Here is a 16263-nt window from a genome sequence, read left to right on the forward strand (position 1 = left end):
CCCCGAGATCATGAGCCGAGCAGAAACCAAAAGTTGGTTGCTCACTGACTGCTAAGCCACCCAGGCACCCCCAGACCCCAAGAATGCAGGTCTTTTAATGCAAGTTCAAAGTTACAAATAGTGAGACGATGGGACCAATAATTTAAAAATATTTTTTTAGTACAACTGAGTGTCAGCAATATTTAAAATATGAAGCTAATCATACTTTACTTCTTGAATAAGAATATAAGAGATCTCTATATAAAATGGACCAAAAAGAAAAGAGTGATAAATCTATCAGGTACCACATCTTTTTTTTTTTTTTTTTGGTATCATCTTTTAAAAATTACTCTATCAGATGTTCAAGGAATATCAGAATTTCATATAAAACTTCAAAATATCTAGCATAGAATCTTGTCCATTCCCTATTCTTTATGCCATTATCACGAAATACTTGAGTACTCCTTAAGAAATATCTGAGGACTCTATGACAGGTACTCAGAAATTAAGTATACAAAATTCATGCTCCCCTCATCTAACATGAATTATATATTTTATCCAAAACAGGAAAGAAATTTAAAGCAAATAATTACAACAGTGATAAGGATTCATTTTATTGTGTTTTCCACATAGAAGGCTTTTTTGATGAAAAAAATTCTTTACAAAGACAATCTAGATTGAATCAGTAAGAAATAAAATTTTAGGTCTTAAATGAGTCAAGTATTCTGCATTTGAAATTCAATTTCACAAACATTCAAGATTAGTGAATTTTGGTAAGAAAAAAAGGCCAGCAGAAAGAAAAGACACCTTTTCAACAGATAGTAATTTATGTTTTTTTTAAAAAAAAATTGCTTTGGGAAAACACACAGTATAGTTATTTAAGAAATGTCTTTTAAGCAAGATTTAAGTGCTTCAAGTCAAGTGGGCTTCAGACTAAAAAATATTTTAAAATTTGCCAAGATATTGAAGTGTTAAAAATATTCTCCTTATTCATTTAATTTTATGTTTAAGGAAACCTATGACAGATAAGTAAACAAAAGGCAAATAAGTTTACCTGCATTTTTTTTATATAATAAATTCTAGATCTATAAAAGTTTCCTGGTTTGTACACAAAGGCCAATGCTTGACCTTCATTGATCCATTTCTATGTAGTTAAAAAAATACAATATCAAATCTTTCTCCCTCCCCCCAAAAGCTAGAAGAAATATTTTAAATTGTGAGTGTGCGAATGTAGCTATGAGTATCTTTAAGGTACAAAACACACACATATCACTTTACTTAGAAAATTATTTTCATCATACTGTAAACATCTCTTTCCCTACATCTGGACATTTCAAAATAGTCTTTGGTATTATTAGTCATTGTGCTTTGAAACGGAAACTTAAAAAGATTTCTGTAGCAGTGCTACATAGATATTTTAAGATATAAATAAGAAAAATGCACTTGGAATAAGTTACAATTAGCTGCTTTTGCATAATTTTCAAAAACTACAGTGTATGCCTAGTCACAGTTTTATGAGAAAGAATATCTCCTTTTTCAACTCCTTAATTTTAAGGAACACTTAATCATTTTGGCTAAAAATCCATTTTTGGAGTGGATCTGATGGATTGCATGACACTAAGCTCGGATGCTCTCCATTTGCTGAAAGGCACATTTTTAAGAATGGATTATATAGAAGTTGATCCTAGAAAAAAAAGAAACACAACAGGCATTAAATTTCAAGATTCACAGTTAACTCATAAACATGAAAACTACATTATGATCTTATCTAAGCTAAAGGAGACTGACCTACCAAATGTACACTATTCTCAATTTTTAATCTTTCTCAGGTCAGCCTTGTCTGATAAGATCTTGTTGGTTTCTGTTGTAAACAATACCATTTATGACACTACTTGTTCAATTCACAGAAGGTAGTACATAAATATACGTACAGAGAGTAAGGTCTGAGTCACATTTTCAAGTAAGAACCATCCCGTCGGTATATCCGTAAGTGACAAATTCTTTAAAAATTATGTTATAAAAATCAGTCTTTTAGTGTTCTAGTAGGGCACAAAACAATTTTTAGGTAAGAATTGCTATATCCCAGCTAAGCCTTAACACATAGATTTAAAAACAGAAAAGATCTTTTGTGTGTTCTCTCAATTCTAAATTCATATTTGAAAAAAGTACTACAAGAGGAGAAAAGGATCACTTTAGGTGAGAGAAAGATAATGGCTTTTTTTCTCTCCGCCACGATTTTTAAAATGTGACTGTTGCCAGAAGCACTGTAAGAAACTCCAAAAAGACAAATATGAGCAACTATTATTAATAATGCACAAAAGTGTTGATCTGCATAAATCATGTTTTCACTATGCATAGATTCATTCTCTCTTATCACATTGATAGACTTACACAATAACAAAGTTAACAAAGAGAAATTCTGATGGATAACATTAATATGCTATGTTTAATGCATTTTCCCAGATAAGCAATTAGAGCTAATCAAAATAATTACATAAAGGGATGAATTAATTGCTCTGAGGTACCTTCTGGATCTCCCATATCTGCTCTCCACTGGCCACTGTCCTGTGACCTTTGTAGGTACATGCTCTCAGCTGAACAAGACCTTGAGCAGCATGAAGACACAATTCCTTCTGGATGTTATGCCGAATTTCATGTTGAGCCGAGTATTCAAAATACTGTGAAAAGAACAACACTATTACTGACCTGTATCCTCATCATATGTCCTCAGCTGCAAGATAATGGTCCAATAATATTGATTTTTAAAAAATGAGCAACCCTCTGAATAATGAAGTCATTATTTTGTTTATGTACTCAACAAAATAATACTAAAAAAAATAGGTATTAGAAACATAAGCTGAGCTTTTAATGACAGAAGATGCTATAACCCTTTTCCAGCCTATCACCAGCAGGTAGTTATGTAAGAGACTATCTTCCTCCCATGTCAGAAATGGAAGTAAGCAGGTGGGATGGAGGTTAGCTAGGGCAGGTACACCACAGGAAAGGACCCGGAAACGTCTAGCAAGCACATTAACTGCCTCTTTCTCTCCATAAATGTTCCTTCTCTCTTATTCATCTCAATTAATGGAGTTTCTATTAACACTAGGAATAAGTAAATGAGGTACTCTCCATGTCTTAGTTTCCTTGCCTGTGAAAATGGGTTCCTACCTCACAGGGTTATGAGGATAAAAGGGTTAATATATGTAAAAACACTCAGAACAATAACTGGTACATGGTAAGCTTTTAATTCATCTTAGCTATTATTACCAGGATTAATGTTTCTTTCTCTCCATTATGTCCAATGAACTAATTAGTTTCTTAGTTCTACTGAATTTTCCTCTCAGATGTCACCATCCCGCTTTGCTCTGTACCCCATTTCTCTTATTCCGGCACTCAGAATCTCTACCGTAATAGGTCAAGCTACCTGCAATTTCTGCAATTTCACTCTGCTGCCAGTTAGTCTTTCATAACACCTACCTGATGCCCTACCTCCCTTACTTGAGTGAGTCACTACTGTTGCTTAGAGGAAGTCCACACTCCTTAACTAGTACATGAATTCTTCCGTTTTCAAGCTTCTATCAACCACTGCCTGCACTGTACAGCATGCTCTTTTCACACAATTTTACCAATGCAGAACACGTGCACCCATAACTCTAAGGCTGCTTTACTGTGTTTTGCCTGAAATATCCTTCTGGATCCTCCTCTGCCCAGCAAATTCCTTTTTAATCCTTTGAAAGTCAATTCAAATGTTACTTTGCTTCTTTAGTTTCCCTGAGCTTGTCGTACTGAACGAGATTACAGCCTTTTCCAGGGTTCCTATGGTACACCAGAAATAACTTTGGTAGCACTCTATTGGAATTGTGAGTGCTAGTAGCTAGCTGGCTTTACCATGGACCAAAGTCAGGCAGCGTATCTTGTAATAACATCCACTACAAAGCAAATATGTCATAATGTTGACATTCCAAAGATAAAATAAGTGAACATAATGGATTTTCAATAATGAAATAATTAGTCTTAGCAATAATATTTATTGAGCCCTTATTATGGGCTAAGCAGGGGCTGTTCTAACCCCTTTATGTGCACTCCACAAACATTAGCTGAATTAATCTTGAATTCCCCTGGTCTTGGCCTCATGCTTAATTTAGCTCCTTCCACAAATATATCCATCATTTTTATAACCGATAGTTCTTCAGATGGAGACACTGAATGAAAATGAGAGGAGATCATGAAAACAGCACTTTGGTTATACTTCTTTAAGAAAGATAAATCTTAGGATTTCAAAGATGGTACAAAAGTCTGTCCAGTATTTTACTTCACCCACATTATTTTTTTTAACCCTTGAAAGGCAAGTTATAAGGAACAAGAAGTAGTTGAAGATACTTGGGCAACCAAAAAGAATATGTAAATAGCCACCTGGGAACACTGGAGAGACATAGCCTAGAATGAGGACGAATACCCTGGAATAGAAAGCCAGAGAAGCAAAGTATTAAGTGCTACAAAACCATAATGACTTACACTGCATTGCACCAGTATATTGGTCAACAGAGCCACATTACCAAAATACTTTTTTAATTTTTAATTTATTTTTTAAAGATTTTATTTATTTATTCATGAGAGACACACAGAGAGAGGCAGAGACACAGGCAGAGGGAGAAGCAGGCTCCATGCAGGGAGCCCGATGTGGGACTCGATCCCGGGCCTCCAGGATCATGCCCTGGGCCGAAGGCAGACACTTATCTGCTGAGCCACCCAGGCGTCCCCAAAACACTTATTTTTACTTGGCATATACAAGTGCTGTTACAGTGGAGTTTTATGTTACAAAAATATCATTATCTGGTCAAAACAGTAAAAGGGAGCATAAAGAAATGATCAAGTTGGATGATAGCTCTAAAACACTTAGTGCTCAAGTAAATTTGCAAAGGAGTTCAAATGCAGTGCTTAACTTAAAAAAAAAAAACAACCAAATTTAAAGGGAATAAACCAAAATAAAACCAATGGCTATATTATAGTGCTAGAAATCAGAGTCATTTTCTTCCTTTTTTTTTTTTTTTAAGATTTTATTTATTCATGAGAGACATAGGGAGAGAGGCAGAACCATAGGCAGAGGGAGAAGCAGGCTCCCTATGGAGAGCCGGATACAGAACTTGATCCCAGGACCCCAGGATCATGCCCTGAGCCAAAGGGAGATGCTCAATCACTGAGCCACCCAGGAGTCCCCATTTTCTTAAAATATAAACCAGGAAATATTATTCTCCTGCTCAAAACCTTCAGATGGCTTCTATCACACACAGAATTAAATCCAAGTTTACTAGGGGAGGCCTGCAAAGCTTTCTATGACCAGGCCCCTTTTCAACATTCCTGACCTTGTTTCCCACCCTGTCCTCCTGGACCACTCTGCTGCGGCCACACTGGCTTTCTGACGGCTCCATTTACCTGCCACTGGCCTCTCACCATGCACCCCCTCTGCTGGAACATGGTTCCTCCCCAGACCCTTTAAGCCTCTACTCCAATGTTGCCTTCTCAAAGAAGTCTTCCTGAACCTCCAAAAACAAACACCTTTCCCCCTCCCGCATGTTCACATTATCCACCTACCCTGTTTTATTTTTCTTTATGCCCAAAATTACATGTTTTTCTTCTCCTTCAAGAATACAAGTTCTCATTCCCACCAGGTTCCTCACTAACTCCTAGGCACCTTCCAAAAAATGTTTTCAAATGTCCTCTTTCCAAGGAAAATGTATGGGCATCCAGCCTAATCCACTCAGATGCCCTCCTCCATAAAGCAGTCTGAATGCTTTATCCCAGACCTTATCATGCTGACTGTAACCACTGTCTTTGAAGTGTAGATTTCCTGCAGGAGTTAGAATCTAAATTGCTTGAACCCAGTAGAATATCCTGCAAGCAGGGGTCACTCAGTGAATTTGTTGAATGAACAAATGAAAGAGTCCAATCTTTCCAGGAGTTAACTTGTAAAAGGCAAGGCAAGAAGCTCAATACTAGAAATGATATTTTAATAAGTTCTGTGCCCAGAGTAGGCCAAGTAGTGACATGTGACATTTGAGTCTTGATTGTTTAAACAAAGAGTGGTAACAAGCAGATATATCATCAGTGGAGGATAATCAAGAACATGCCTTTACCTAACAACATATTGAAATAATATCACGACTTGCAAAGAACTTATAATACTGCTCTTTTGGTATTAACACTGAATAGAACTTGCTATTTTTTTTTAAAGATTTTCTTTATTTATTCATGAGAGAAAGAGAGAGAGAGAGGCAGAGACACAGGCAGAGGGAGAAGCAGGCTCCATGCAGGGAGCCCGACGTGGGACTCGATCCCAGGTCTCTGGGATCACACCCTGGGCTCCAGGCAGCACTAAACCGCTGCGCCACCAGGGCTGCCCTAGAACTTGCTATTGAGTACGGTTAAATAAATACAGCCTTTATGCATAATTTTGCAAAATCACCTTGCCAGTAGTACCCAACATCTTCTCCATACAGAAGATCCCATTTTTAAATTTCAAATGGCTTTGTTCTATTATTTTCTCATCTGCCTTTTTACAGAATGGGTAAGCCATTTCAAATTGTTTTCAGAATCAGAATGAAGTCAGAATGAAGTACTCAGCAACTTTAATATTAATTGCCAAACTTAACCTAAAACATTTTAAACACTCATTTAACTGAATACAAAGCTGATTTGGGACTTCTGACAACCTACTCGTGTTTGTAAGTGCCAGTGAGAAGGGAGGACTTTGAGTAGTGCAGGGCTTACCTGGTTTCCCCCGAGTCCATGACACGTGTACAAAATTAATGGTTTGCCTCCTTGATTATTTTCTCCAACATCCAGACACAGAGGCTGACCAATGCTTTTTATCTAAAGGAAAAAAAAAAGCATTTTAATCTATGTGGTTGATATTTTTTCAAATAATTTCAGGAAATAGTATTAATAAATAGTAATGTGAAATCTTAAAAGCCATAAACCAAAAAGTATTTCAGCAATTTTCCCTGAACCATGTAAATATCTGTGGTGAGGCATATCCCAAGTAAAAAGGATCAGGAAAATACTCACATATCCAGATATAACAGGATTAAGGTCTGGCACATATGCTTCGGGATAAATAGTATTCAGATACCATGTAAAATTTTTACATTGAAGGCGGTGCTTTATTTCAAATCTTTTTGAAAGATCACCAAATGATTTCTAGAGAAAGATGAGAAGTAAAAAGAATGCTTAATCAAAACAGTACTGATAAAGAAGTTCAAATGCTATGATTTGCATTTATATTTGTGTCTTAAAAAAATTCTAGGCCAAAATATAAGATGTAATTTAACTGCATTCACCATTTATTCAGGCAATAAAGATGCCTGCCTGCTTGTTTCTGCCTTGAAAGAGAATTAAGTTACCACGGTGGGTGCTCACATAATGTTATTTTATTCTTTCTTTGTGCTATTCAACCTCCCTCATGAGGCAAAGATCTCTAGAGAAATGGTAGCGGGAGAATTCAAAATTGATCCTAATTTTATGTCCAAAAATTATCTGCAAAGTGAGGTGTGAGGAAGCAGGTATAAAGAAATAGTTGCTGGGGCACCTGTGTGGCTCAGATAAGTGTGGCCCTTGATTTTAGCTCAGGTTGTAGAATGAGCTCCACCTCGGCTCTGCACTAATTGAACCAGTTCTAAAATATTTTTTTAAAGATTTTATTTATTCATGAGAGACACAGAGAGACAGAGAGGCAGAGACACAGGCAGAGGGAGAAGCAGGCTCCATGCAGGGAGCCTGATGCGGGACTCAATCCCGGAACCCTGAGATCATGATCTGAGGTGAAGGCAGATGTTCAACCACTGAGCCACCCAGGTGCCCCAAGAAAACAATTTTCAAAGAACACTATTAAACTGAAAATATATTTGGTCTATAGGCAAAGTTTTAAGGAAAAATTATATTTGTTACCTAAATATGCAAAAAGTTTAAATGCCCAAGCTTACCATTTCAATTAAGGTAAATATTCTCTCTGCCAATGTCTAAGTTTTTGCAAAACGTATGAAACTCTAAAGGACTTCTGGCTAGGTTATGCATTTTATCACAAGATCTGTTTGCCCTGTGGTAAAAATAGGGGTTTACTGGTTCACTTCCCCCCTTGTGAGTGATAAGGGAGCGTAAGCTGCATTTAGCACATGCTTATCTGCTTGGCCAAGGACCCGTGTGCAGTACACTGTCTGCCCAATTTGGCCTGGTGGCCTTAAATAAAAAGATGGCTATCTGACCCAGGCATGCTCTGACTTTGCATCTTACTGACATGTTACAGGGAGATACTGGAGAGAAAAGCTGGAAAGAGGTAACCAGACCTTTTGTTATAACAGTCAAAATGTTGATGCCCTTTAATTTCAATATATACCCTCTTAAAATCAGCACTGTTTCTTACAGAGGGTTGGGTGCCATTCACTGAGGCACATTCCTAAAAGTCTAGTTCATTAACTACAGCCAGTACTGAACCTGTTGGAGCTCAGTTCCAATGTATTAGGCATCATAATTCTGCAGAGCTTTTATCCATGTGAGATCAGTAACAAGAGTGCCATAACTACTCTGGGCGACAGGCAAGTATTTCGCCTGTCAAGACGGGGAAGCAGAGAAAAGGTTGGCTGAGCACACACCCCGTGTTGAGCCAATCTCTCGACCACCCTATAAAGTGTCATCCCATTTAACAGTTGCAAAGGGGGCTCTGCCGAGGTAACCCAGCAAGCAGTGGAACCAGAACTTGAAAGAAAAAAAGCCTTGATATTCCTGGGTTTATTCTCCTGCCACATTCTGACACTGTCTCCATACCCAGTTAAAAAACCAACTTAGCACCTTTATTTAGGTGTCAATCACATCTCCCAAAACCAGTTAAAAGTGGTTCCACTTAACTTTAGTTTGAGGAAAATACTGAACCAAGGCAGTTACAAAAACTAAATATCTTCCATTTTATTTTTTTTTAAGATTTTTTATTTATTTATTCATGAGAGACACAGAGAGAGAGGCAGAGACACAGGCAGAGGGAGAAGCAGGCTCCATGCAGGGAGCCCGATGTGGGACTCCATCCTGGGATTCGATCCCGGGACTCCAGGATCACACCCTGAGCCAAAGGCGGAGGCTCAACCGCTGAGCCAACCCAGGCGCCCCAATATCTTCCATTTTAAAGAGCAACAAGGGGAATGCCTGAATTTTTTTTAAAAAGCAGTTTATTTGATTTTTCCTTAAAAAAAAAGAAAAAACTGGCATCAATAAGTTATATATGTTGCATTTAAAAAACCGACTCAAAAAATAAATTTTAAAAAAGTTTTTTACTTGGGGGCACCTGGGTGGCTCAGTCAGTCAAGTGTCTGCCCACGATCATGGGTCTCTGCTCAGCGGAGAGCCTGCTTCTTCCTCTCCCCCCGTTCACGTTCTCTTTTGCTATTCTCCATCTCTCTCTCTCTCAAATAAATAAATTCTTTTAAAAAAAAGTTTTATACTTAAACTGACTCAAATAAGAAAAAGAATATGTGAACTTGGTGTGGACTTTTATTGTAACTTATTTAGCTCTAACTTACTTGTTTAACAATTTTTGCTGCATCTGTGTTTCTCCTATAAAATATTTCCTTGTATTCATCCATCCAGACTTCTGCAAGGCGAACTTGGTTGCGAGCAATCACCTGAGTGCCTTTTGGAAAGGTATGAGGGCTTTTGCTGCGAAAAACATGTCCAACAACAGAGCAAGGCATAATCTCCAACTGCCCACCACATTGCCATACCTGATAATTAATGATATTTGTTTAATTTACAGTATTTTTAAAAAATCAGTGTTGCTTTTAAGTTCATCATTAAGATATTAATAAAAACAAAATATAGAAATTTATATATAGTCTCCACAAATAGTCTCTGTCCCTTGCCAGTTCAACTTAAATTCTTAAATATAAAAAACAATTTTATGAAATGGTACAAAAACTAAAGACGACAAAGGCATATTTTCAGAAAGTAATTTAACAAAATAGTGATTTCAGAACTTTCAAAAAAATCAAGCCCCACACTTCTCTTTTTGCAAACAATTATGCAAGCTCTCTCATACCAAAGACCAAAGATTCTTCTGTTTTTGACTTCTATCTTCTTATACAAGGCACATGACCACCTCACTTGAACCAAAGATTCTCTCTTCTATGGCAGGAATTAGCAGTCTTAGAGTGGGCAGACCCAGACTCTTATTTCCCCCTTGCATATTCAATTTTGTAATTAAGAAACAAGTCCTGGGGCAGCCCTGGTGGTTCAGCAGTTTAGCGCTGGGCGTGATCCTGGAGACCCTGGGCCCAGGGTGTGATCCTGGAGACCCGGGATCGAGTCCCACATGGGGCTCCCTGCATGGAGCCTGCTTCTCCCTCTGCCTGTGCCTCTGCCTCTCTCTCTCTCTGTCTCTCTCTCATGAGTAAATAAATAAAATCTTAAAAAAAAAGAGAGAGAAAGAAGTCCAGATAATAACCAAGTACAATCTTTTAAGCTTGTATAGTACTCAGTCATTATAAAAAAATTCACACCTATTTAGAAACAGAGGGTCAAAAACATTTATTTGCATTAACTCTAAATAAAATGGAAAATTATTAAATCAATACCTACTGACTTAAATATCTTAGCAATCAGTTCTGCCATAAATAGTAACTAAGCAAAAAATCTAAAATGAATATATGTTTAATAATCTGTGCTAGTATTAGGGCAAATGAGACAACCCAGTGGTATTTTTAATTCAACAAATTGTGCCTGTAATCTAACATGTGTTAGGGGTTGGAAATACTTAAATGGATAAAAAAAAAGACTCCTCCTTTGAGCAGTTCAAATTTGGCTACAGTCATCACTGCCATTATGTGATGGAACCAGAGCTAAAACTTAAATCTTCTAACTCCTAGTTATTTTCCCACTATGTTCCAGTCTGAAGGATGAAAGATGAATGAGAGAGTCCTTGCAGAAAATAAACTCATCAAATCAAATAAGTATATGTGGAGGCCATCCAGAGTTTGTTTTGTTTCTCATATTAACTTTTAATATGCATAGGGAAAAAAAGCTCATTTAATCCCAAGAGTTAATGTCTTTTAAAAATTATACATAAATGTTTTTCCATTCTGACTCCCTTGATAATCAACTCATTTCCTGAAGCACTAGATTGAATTATATTTATCTTGGCTAGAATTCAGTAGCTACAAGTGCATTAATTGGTGCTATTGGCTGGACACAGGCGTTTAACTGAATCCTCTTGTTACACTGGCAGCAACAAGTAAATATATTAAGTTACATTTTAAAAGAAATACCCTTATTCTAAAACTTCTAGCAGTTAAATTTTAGAAAGCACAAAAAAGTAAAGGCTGCACACATCTATGATCTGTATCAGCCAATTAGAACAGAATGTGTACTATATTGTACTATAATGTACTATATTTATGAACTTACTCTGAAAGACATTTCTATATTTTCACCTCCCCAGATTTCCATTTCTTCATCGTAAGTTCCAATATATTCAAAATATTCTTTTGATATGGAAAAAAGGCCTCCTGCAAAAGTGGGTGTTCTGAAAAATAATCCATTGTCAAACTTTGTTATAAAAAATAATTAAGAAAAAAGAGCTTAAAGAGCAACTGAATCAAATTCACAAAGAAATTAAAGAGAGATCACAATTTCCAAGGTTTTTTATAGTCTTACAATAAAGACTAAAAATGCTATCTTCAGTTTCAAGATTTGTGGGGGAAGGGAAGCACTTTAAGTATCTTCTCCCAGCAGAACAAAATTATGACGTATCTTCTGACCAAGCCCAAAGATTCTGAAGTGATGATTATGAGGAAGATGAAAGGCCTCATTTACTTCTACTTCCGACTCGGTAATATCATGTGTAAGTAAGTATATACATAAGTGGCTTTTCTATTCCCTACACAGAATGTGTGTGTTCTTTATTTCGTTAGTGAGAATTACCTTGGGGGCAAAAAATGTAGAAAGCTAAGAGGGCATACATATTCAAATAACTGAACTGACTTGTAAGACTTTGAGAGCAATCCTCTTACTTAATTGGGTAGGTTTCATCTTTCCTTCTTTGCCTCTCATGATCAGGAAGCGATTCCCAGCCAAATGAAAGACTCCAGTCAAAGTTTCCACGGTTGTGATTACTTCCATAAGGAGAAGGTTTGTTGAATTCAAATGTGTTTAGATCTATGGATGCAATATCCGGACTCACTACAGCCGTGTAGTTCTCGGCTATTCTGGCCAACAAAGGTTCCAACCAGCCGTAGAAACACTCACCTGGAAGGGACACAATTCTAATCAGTCCAATGAAAACACTGAGGGTTTTCTCTTTTGTTTTTTTTTTTAAGATGGTTTAGAGAGATGAGAATAGTCAATTGTGTTTTGAACATTTAACACCGAGGAGATTTCTTAAAGGTTTCTTATGATGAGATTGAAGGTAGAGTGAAAAGGGTAAAGGAAGAATCAGCAAAGTTGGGAAAATTTATTACACAAGGGTTTTTTTTGTTTGTTTTGTTTTGTTTTTTTACCTTAGTGAGGAAGTAAAATAACACTGGAGTATTTAAGTTTCAGATGGTGTGTTTCCCTCTGAAATGGGCCTTGAGTCAAAGGCAACTTTTTGCTGATCCATGCCACCTAACCCCAGAAATGCTCTGATTTAAACTGGTCTCCCTAAGGTGTAGTAATCAAAATCCTAATTTCTGAGTCTTAGGAGAAAATAAGTTAAGGAGTCAGAATATTCTGATTTCAGCAGTTGGAGAAGGACCATTCAAACCTGCCCCAGGCCTATCGGAAAGTGGGCCCTCGTATTACAGACGTGACTCCTGTTTTAACACACAGAATTCCAGAGATTCAGTGCTACCCAGGTCTTCCCATCAGGCAGAGGGCAGCGCTGGGCAGTTACTAGGAGGACCACTTGGCATCAAGATCGTCATCAGATACATTTGCCTGAGAGGAAGAATATCCAGTCTGACATAATTGTAATTTTGGAGCAGGAGAGGAAATATTGGAGAATGAATCATTTCCTTTTTAAAACACCTCTTTTGGAATACCTTCAGACCTCTCTTCATTTAAGAGCCAGGTATTAGGAGGGTACTGGGTCTGTTGGCTCTAAAGAGACCCAAGCAAATCCAAAAGCACTCTCTAACAATTAGCGTATAACCAAAACCATTTGCCAGGTCAAACATAATCTAAGGGCTAGCCAATTCAGTTCAAAACTAAATACTCATATAAAAAGGATAACCCGCTAAATTTATAGCTGAAGGACTAAGTGACATTTTAGTAATCCCTAATGGGAACTTTAAATACGGACTCTAAAAATACTTGCCATATACCTCATTTAAAATCATTGACACTAGAGAACAAAACCATTAAAAACAAAATAAAAAATAGTAGCAGTAAAACAAACAAAACTTGATAATATTCATAGAAAAGATACCCCAGAAGTTGGAAGGGGTATGATACCCCTAACTTAGCTCAGGAGGATGTGCAAATCTTTGAAAAAAGAATTAAAATACGGAAATTGAAAGTATTAGGACTAGGACAAAGGTTTTTTTTGTTTTTTTGTTTTTGTTTTTGTTTTTTAGGACAAAGTTTAAAGACAATTGATTGCGCTTAAAACTTTCATTCTTTTTAAACTGTAAGAATCAGCAATAACAAGGAAAAACACTTTTTTTCTTTTTTTTTTTTTTTAACAGAATGAGGATCTGAAAAAAAAAGCTCAGGCAAGAATAACTTGCTGTGCAAGTTGATCACTGAAGGATATTGGAGTTAAGGAGCCTAAAAGAGCCTCCTCTGGAGGAGGAGGTAAGAACTCCATGTAAGTGCAAGGAGGTTCCTATCCAGAGCTGTAATCTGCTTCCGCTGTCATTGCTATAATCACCAGTTGAAAATGACATTAAAGAAAATACAATTAATCATTTAAAGAAAAGGCTTCTTTGCTTTTTTTTTTTTTTTTTTTTTTTATGATAGTCACAGAGAGAGAGAGAGAGGCAGAGACACAGGCAGAGGAAGAAGCAGGCTCCATGCACCGGGAGCCTGATGTGGTATTCGATCCCGGGTCTCCAGGATCGCGCCCTGGGCCAAAGGCAGGCGCCAAACCACTGCGCCACCCAGGGATCCCGGCTTCTTTGCTTTTTAAAATAGAGGGAAGCAGAGGGAAAATGTTACAACTATGTACATATATACTTACAGTGAGCATCTAAAAATGTGAGTGTTTCAGCTGTTGCAACTGTTGCTCCTAGCAGCCTTGCAGTGATCAGACCTTTTCTCTCTTTTTGTCTGACTATTTTTACTATAGAAAATTGTTTTATATATTCTTCTAATTTATCATGTAAGTACTCTGTAAAAAAAAAAAAAGTATCAGGATTAATTCTTCCTAAGTTTATATTCACATATAACATATGAAAAGTAATGAAGAAACCACAGGGCAATGACATCTCCACATTCGTCATCTTAACAGTTGCACACATTCTTCCATTAAGATGAAAATTATATCTCTAATTCTTTAATGAAAGAAATAGCTACATATGCAAATCTTAACTTCTGAATTACTGTAACACACGTTTATAATAAAACTTATCATGTACATGCAATATCAATAAATATATTTGGGGGAAAGGAGAGACTTCTAATGTAGTAGACCCCAGGACTTAAGAAGACTCATTTGGGAATCTAAGAACATTAGCTAAGAGAGGGAAGGAAATAGAATTTGACTAAAAATATATTTGACACTTTTTAAAATTGAGATTTAAAACTGGAAATTTAAAGAAAAATGCCAAGTATCAAGAGGATTCTCTGATATTTAGGCAGTGATCAAAATAAATTAAAACCAAAATGTTCAGGTAAAATGGCAAATAGGAAAGCCCAAGGCTATAGAGCAGTTTGGGAATATTTTCTCAGAGTCAGCATAAATTTTTGAAAGCTTTGGAATCCTCTGACACACAATTTTTTTTCCTAGCAAAAATATGACAGGAGAAAGGAGCATATAAGTCAGGAATGAAGCTAAAAACAGGCTCTTATGAATGGGTACATAATTTAAGATCTTCAACATTCCAATTTGGATGAAAGACATGATAAGCAAGAGTTAAAACAGTAGGTAAAATACATTGATCACATCAGTCAAGTGTTGCTCGTATCTTGAAACAACTCTTAAGTCTGCTTTTTCACCACTAAATTCTTGATTCTTTGTTGAGTATATAATATAGTTCCTCAGGTGGCCTTCTCAGGCCTATAGTAGTACAACCTCAAAAAGATCAGGGAATGATGAGAACATCAATAAATGTCCTGGGGTAGATGTTTGCTTCTGCCGGATTTCAGAAGCCAGTGAGGATGACTTTATCTGTGATTATATCGGGTTTCTTTCTATTCTCCAGTGGTACAGATAAATGAGTTGCTTATTCAAACCTTAAACATTCATAAAGGAGGGGAGAGTCATAAACAACTTCTGTGGAAACTAAATCTAAACGTTGTTACCATAGAGTAACAGACTTAACTTTTTAACACCTTCTAAGTATTCAGAATTAATTCTCTGAAAAACAAGCAGGGCTGTAATTTGTCTTAAAATATAAATCATGGATATTATTCTTTTAATCATAGGCTTGACTTGTAAAATAGAAACTTATATAAAAACATTTCAAAGGGGACGCCTGAGTGTCTTAGCCTCTGCCTTTGGCCCCAGGGCGTGATCCCAAAGTCTAGGGATCCAGTCCCACATGGGGCTCCCTGCATGGAGCCTGCTTCTCCCTCTGCCTGTGTCTCTGCCTCTCTGTCTCTCATGAATAAATAAATAAAATTAAAAAAAAAAAAAAACAGAAAACATTTCAAAGGCCTTAATGGGACTGATTTTTTTTTTTTAATGGAGTCACTACAGATTCCTTCAGTAAACTGTCCCACTGTTTGATGTGTTAAGGAATTTTTAATTTACCTACAACTTCTGAACTTCCTGTATATTTTAATCTGCCTAAATTCAGCACCCACCCATACCCATCTTTCTGTGAAGTTAAGAGCACAAAGCTGTGCAATCAGATCTCCTGGGTTTATCTATTTATAGCACCATTACTTTTAGCTGTGTGACTTTAGGCAAGTTATTTTATTTTACCTGCACCTCAGTTTATCTCTAAGATGAGGATAATAACACCCTCACAAGGGATTGCTGGGAGGCTAAACTGAAAGATTGCTATACAAATAAAGCATTTAAAGGCAGGGCTTACCACATGGCCTACTCTCTGAAAATGATGGATTATCTTTTGTTTTACTACCATTGGGACTTACTTATCTCTT

At 36.7% G+C, this 16263-nt stretch overlaps 1 protein-coding gene across 2 annotated transcripts in view; it reads right to left on the minus strand.

The window, feature by feature from the left end:
• Positions 1-568: 568 nt before the first annotated feature.
• GALNT3 (polypeptide N-acetylgalactosaminyltransferase 3) overlaps positions 569-16263 on the minus strand; it is a 43150-nt gene continuing 27455 nt past the window's right edge. For both annotated transcript variants that reach the window (XM_041723671.1, XM_041723672.1), the window contains exons 4-11: positions 14174-14323; positions 12027-12261; positions 11422-11539; positions 9543-9743; positions 7045-7176; positions 6748-6849; positions 2505-2657; positions 569-1663 (exon numbers count right to left, since the gene is read on the minus strand). In XM_041723671.1, coding sequence (XP_041579605.1) covers positions 1541-1663; positions 2505-2657; positions 6748-6849; positions 7045-7176; positions 9543-9743; positions 11422-11539; positions 12027-12261; positions 14174-14323 — 1214 coding nt within the window. In that variant the 3' untranslated portion in view covers positions 569-1540. The remainder of the gene's footprint in view (positions 1664-2504; positions 2658-6747; positions 6850-7044; positions 7177-9542; positions 9744-11421; positions 11540-12026; positions 12262-14173; positions 14324-16263) is intronic.

The sequence above is a fragment of the Vulpes lagopus genome, chromosome 11, assembly GCF_018345385.1.
Source record: "Vulpes lagopus strain Blue_001 chromosome 11, ASM1834538v1, whole genome shotgun sequence".
NCBI lineage: Eukaryota > Metazoa > Chordata > Mammalia > Carnivora > Canidae > Vulpes > Vulpes lagopus.